Below are 5,837 nucleotides of genomic sequence, written 5' to 3' on the forward strand. Positions count from 1 at the left end.
TGAAAGTTGGTTCCCCAAAATGACGATTTTGAAAGTTCGTTCCCCAAAATAGGAATCATGTGAAAGTTGGTTCCATTTTTGTGCAATTTTCCCTAATTATTACAAACGTTTTATTGTATGGATTATGGAATATGAATGATATTTGATTGGGTTTTGGGCCATTCCAATTGGGCTAAATAATTTATGGGCCAAATGTTTTTAGCCCTAAACAGAGTTGAACCTGCCGCCAAAACACTGACCGTCACGTACTGGCAAAAGAAAAGATTCAGACGGAGATTGAACAACTTCAGAAAAAAAAAAAAAGACAAACGACAACAATGGGGAAAGATCTGAGCAACGATCAAGTTTCTTCTATGAAAGAAGCGTTCACGCTTTTTGATACTGACAGTGACGGAAAGATAGCTCCATCGGAGCTCGGCATCCTCATGCGTTCCCTCGGCGGAAACCCTACTCAAGCTCAACTCAAGTCTATAATCGCCGAAGAAAAACTTAATTCTCCCTTCGATTTTAACCGATTTCTTGACCTAATGTCGAAGCACTTGAAACCGGAGCCTTTCGATCGCCAGCTCCGTGATGCATTCAAGGTCATCGACAAGGACGGGACTGGATATGTCGTTGTTTCGGATCTCAAACATATACTAACGAGCATCGGGGAAAAGCTTGAACCTGCGGAGTTTGATGAGTGGATCCGAGAGGTTGATGTTGGATCCGATGGGAAGATCAAGTACGAGGACTTCATTGCAAGGATGGTTGCTAAATGATTTGTAAGTTTTTTCTTCTTTTCCGTTTTTAGTTTCTCCCTGTGAATTGTATGTGCAAAGGTTCCATTAATTTGCTAATTACAGTTATTATTATACAAGGATTAATAGTGACGTGTAATTTCCTAAAATAGACAAAAAGATAAACTAAACCAAACGATCTAGACAACTAGCATATCCCATTCGAAGGGGTGGGACGATGGGGTGTATGGAGACATGTTCTCTACCGCCGGCGCCCGGAGTAGAGCGGCTATTTTAGTGAATACTCCGGCTTGCAAAATGTATATGCCAATAGTAGAATATTCCCAAAAAAGCATGAACAAAGAAAGATAACCAAGGCTAGAGATGAAAATGAGAAGAAAAATACCATATAATCAAAGGTAAGTGTAAAGGAACAGCATAGGCCTTTCTTGTTGCCCAACACCCATACAACGTAGTTGGTCTGATAGCTATCTTGTAGAATTTTCATTTTAGTTCTAGCAGGTGCTTCTTGTCCCACAACCAACCCCGTGGTCTTCTACTTTACCTTATGCCATTTGTTATGTCATTCTCGATCTTGCCCTCTTTCTGAATTGTGGAGCCTAGATACCTGAAATTGTTCTTCTGGGGTGCCCTTTGCCGTCATAATATTGACTTTCACCCTTTGCGCGACTAATGCCCTAGCCCTAGCCCTAGCCCTAGCCCCTATGTTTCCAGTGCTGCTCTCTACTGCTCCAACCTCTCGTTCACCTAAGTAACTTTATGCCACAAGAGTTATCACACCGTTTTGAGGATGACCTTTGTTCTTATATGATCACACCACCATACTAAGCCTCCATTCTTCAAGCATTGTGGCAGTCTTGAATATGACATTGGAGAGCACCGTCAAACATCGTGCCCCTTCTCTCTCAGACACAATATGAGTATATGATATTGATCTGGTACTACTATCTTACCCTTTCATGTCTTCATTAGATCCCTCTTTATTTCCTCTATGCTAATTCACCAACAGAAACATGGATTTATGTCCTTTGATGTCCCTCTACTTCTTCCTCTCTCTTGCCTTGTTCAATAACGTACTAAAGTACCCCTTTAATGTCCTCATCATTTACTAAGACTAGAGATAGCAACAGAATCTGGGGGATATCATGTTCTAATCCCCATTCCCGTTGGGGAGTAGGATTAAATCCCATCCCTAACGGGGAATCGGAGATTTTCCCTCTACTCCCATCATGATATTCTATTTTTCCCTTATCTTTTTCCGGAAAAAAATATATTACAATTTTTTAATTTTTTTTGGTCAAATACTATAGCTTTTTAGAAGATGCATACAATCAAATACGAATTATTATAAATATTCATGTTTTTTCTTTCCACAAAACAAATATTTTTATCTTATTTTTATACATATATTATTAGTTAAAAGATACAATCCTTCAAAATATTAAACCATCAATAAATAGTTATAAGAATGTGTCTTAAAATCATCAGGTGGTAGGATATATAATTTATTGTTTATACTAATTATTTGTCGGCTTTGGGAACCGAGGGGCATCCCTATTTCTATCCCTTTCCCCGTCTCTGGTATCTAAATTTCGGGATTCTCCGTCCCTGTCCCATCCCCGGTCAACTCGGGGATTTCCTGGCCAAACCTGGTACGGGGTTCTTTGCCATGTCTAAGATTCTTATGATCTCCATCTTTAGTGCATCTTATGTTTCTTATATCTTGATGCCTCCGCTTCCTATTGTCAGCATTTATATTCTTATCTTTCCCTCCTTAGCATCTGAACTTTGGTACTTCTCATAAGAGTCATTCTTAGCCACCAATCATTGTTTTTTTTGTCTCTCGCTTTGCTTCCTTGTATTAAGACGTACTTGTTTCATCTTAACCTTTACTTGCACGTCCTCGTTCGACCACCGATACTCCTTATGGTCCCTAAACCTCCCCGGACAGTATTCCTAGCATCCCGTCCCTACCCATTCCTAACTCAAGGACGTACCCTCTCCCTGCAAACCTCTGCTCTGCCCCTTTCAGATATTTCTAGCAGATCTTCGCTCTAGCCTCTTTTGTGCTCTCTGTTGCACCCCTCCTCATCTACAAAAAAGACATCTGCTTGAAATTTCTTCAGTATTTTTAGATATACATACATACATCTTACGTGTGTGTGTTATCTTGAAAGTTTCACTATTATGCTTTCTGAAGGTTACATTGTCAACTGATGAAACCCTCTTTATTGAATATATGCCTACCCGTTTACTGGGGAATGCTGAAAAGGGGAAGGGTAGTGGTGGATTGATGGTTCCAAAAGGCTGAAAGTTGTCTATCAATACCGCTGGGGATAGCGGCTGCGATTTTGAACTTTAGCTTTTGAAAAATGGTTCTTTCGATCGCTGAGAACATGAGCCAGCACCACTGATTGCTTATTTGGTGTTGCTTATTAGGACTGAAACTTGCGTTGCTTTGTTTAACTTAGAAAGGAGCAGGGAGCTTCAGCCAATCTTATATGGGCCATTGTTTTGTTTAGAAACCAAAATTTATAGTTCAGTTAAGCTGGTTATATAATGTGAAACACTTTACAAGCCATTGAGCGCAATCATTTAAATTGCTTCACTTCATCAACTTCAATTTTAATGATGCTGGGAGAAGGTTGTCAATGTAGTGGGAAAGATTTAATGCATAGATGGGGTAAATCACACATAATCCTTCAATCAATGGGCATTTACCAAATCATGGTGTTTTTGTTTATCGTGAAACTTGTTCCTCTGATTTGTGAGGGTGTCTCATCGTAGTTATATGTGGAATTTATGTAAGAAAAGAAAAGTAGAGATTCTAGTTAAAGTTTCTTATAATATATAACATATGTTAGCACAATTAATGATATGAGTTTTTATAAGATATATTTACGTTCTTCTCCTTTTAGAGTAGTATAATGACAAGTTGGGCAAATATATCAAGCTGGGTGTATCAAAGGCGCCTATAGGATCTCTGGAAGCATTGGCAAAGATGGTTATGGATATAATATGATACACTTCATATTATGAATGTAGCACTTTATCATCACTTAGCACACTAATTTTGGTGTTGAAATAATGCATATTCTTTTTCGTATGATTTGTAAACGTCATAAAGATTGTCAGCTAAACTTATTCATATTCATTTTTCTCAACTACGTGCCCCTTTTGTTTATGTTTCGATTGTACATGTTTAACTTAAATCCAGACTTCCCACACCACTACTGATGGACGCACTTTATATTGCATGTTGACCTTTTTTATTAGATCATCAGAGTTACAGGTTTTGAAACAAATATTACATGGTTTAATACTTTTATCACTTTGCTTTCAATATAAGGAAATTCTATAATTATTGACAATGATTTGTTGATAATTCATGAAACCATAGTGTAAATAAATCATAGATAAACCTTTTTCAGTTCAAATTAAACTGTATATGGCTAAATCGTGGTTTGTGCCGCCATATGGATGACTAGGAGTGCACTTGTGTCTAGGTATTTTAGACCCCTTTGGATCAACTTATCGTCTTAACAACCTTTCTTCTCAAATCACATAATTTCCACCCAAGTTGTTAGAAAGACGTAATATTAACACAATTCTTGAAATCTAGAAATGCTGATTAGGAAATCACGGTTGAATTGTTGGTTTTAAATAGAAAGTTGTGAAGTGTAGAGGAATTGACGATTACACCAATATAACAATATGATTGGTTAAAAGGCATACGATGTTAGTGACTTGAGAAAATTTACAGAAATTGTCCAAAATTACACACTCCTGTGCTACATACACTGCTTTATAGATATGTGGATTGTTTTCCAATTTGATTCAACCGATTTTGTCAATCACAAGAGATGGCTTTGACCTTGATGAAGCATGCTTGTACGCTTTTGCTGGTTTATGCATTTTTTATCTCTAGAGTCAAGCGAACAATTTACACCGTTAATTAGAGTCGTTTGACCATAATAATCATTCTGTTGTGCAGGTTGTTGTGATCTGACTGGAGGTGCATACCCCTTTCCTTGTTTCTGTTCTTAAGAAGCAGCTTTTTTGGTGTGGTAATTTCTTTATCTTTTGATTTTATGGGTTTGGTGTTTGCTAGTGTTTTTATAAACATTCTGTACTTGTTGGGTAAGGAATCATGGAAAGAGGGTAGTAGCTATCTTGAATTAATGCTTGTGAGTAGCTTTTAACCAGATCTACATTACTGAAAATGACAAAAAAAGAGAGCCAAAAACTGGTCCTATAACGGGAAACAAGATACCCCTGGAAATATTGGATTGCATTATGACTACTATTTTATTGGTATTCAAGTGTGTTATGTTCTATAAACCGTATCAGGGCTCCTCTACATAGGTCATCAGTTCGAGTCTCTTTAAGGTTACTGGAGATTTTACTGACTGTTATTATTAGGGTTTCATGTGATTAGTCAAGGTGCGTAAAAGCGGACCTGGATACCCACTGTTACAAAGAAAAACAATATACCAATTGTGGTTTGGTATATGAATTTTCTCCTGCTCATTTCATATGTTCTTTTGTTTGGAGTTGTATACTTGTATTTTTTTTTGTTCTTGTTTGTAGGTCGCACCATTCTCATGATCAAAGAATGAATATACGTGTTTTAATCTTTGATAACATGTCTATTGGTTTGTATTAACTTTTGGAAAATATCCATAAATCAAAACTATAAAGTATAACAAGGTGCGCATTTGGGTCTGAACCATGGATTGGCCTGGGCCGGTTATGGAAGGTTCTGTGACAAGAGGTCCAAGCTCGATTATTAAAAGCCCGACGGGTTATGGATGGATAATAGTTACGATTTTTTTAAGTTGGACTGGTTACCAAGGGTTGGTTACAAGGCCTAGTCCAATGACCAATTGCCCTTTTGTCATATTAATTATTCACCAACTTGTCATATGACCGTTTTGTTCGGGCAGAAAATTGCCCAACCAGCTCCACACGAAACCTGCCTTCAAATACACCAATATTAGAGGGCATTTTTTGGTCCATTCAAGGGAGGGGGACCTTAACCTGGACCTATCTTGTATTCATGCAAATTTGGGTTACTCTTTTGCCAATTGAGTTACA

General features: G+C 37.7%; 1 protein-coding gene across 1 annotated transcript; it reads left to right on the forward strand.

The window, feature by feature from the left end:
- Positions 1–286: 286 nt before the first annotated feature.
- On the forward strand, positions 287–5,062 carry LOC112514692 (probable calcium-binding protein CML13). The gene is made up of 2 exons (XM_025121291.1): positions 287–764; positions 4,735–5,062. The coding sequence occupies exon 1, from the start codon at positions 318–320 to the stop codon at positions 759–761; it is 444 nt and encodes a 147-aa protein (XP_024977059.1). The 5' UTR covers positions 287–317; the 3' UTR covers positions 762–764; positions 4,735–5,062.
- The last annotated feature ends 775 nt before the right edge of the window (positions 5,063–5,837 follow it).

Source organism: Cynara cardunculus (assembly GCF_001531365.2).
Source record: "Cynara cardunculus var. scolymus isolate 2C chromosome LG 1, CcrdV1, whole genome shotgun sequence".
In the NCBI taxonomy this organism is placed as follows: domain Eukaryota; kingdom Viridiplantae; phylum Streptophyta; class Magnoliopsida; order Asterales; family Asteraceae; genus Cynara; species Cynara cardunculus.

Bases quoted from the DNA above. Each gene is read 5' to 3' on its own strand.
- LOC112514692 (XM_025121291.1), top strand. From the start codon at position 318: ATGGGGAAAGATCTGAGCAACGATCAAGTTTCTTCTATGAAAGAAGCG.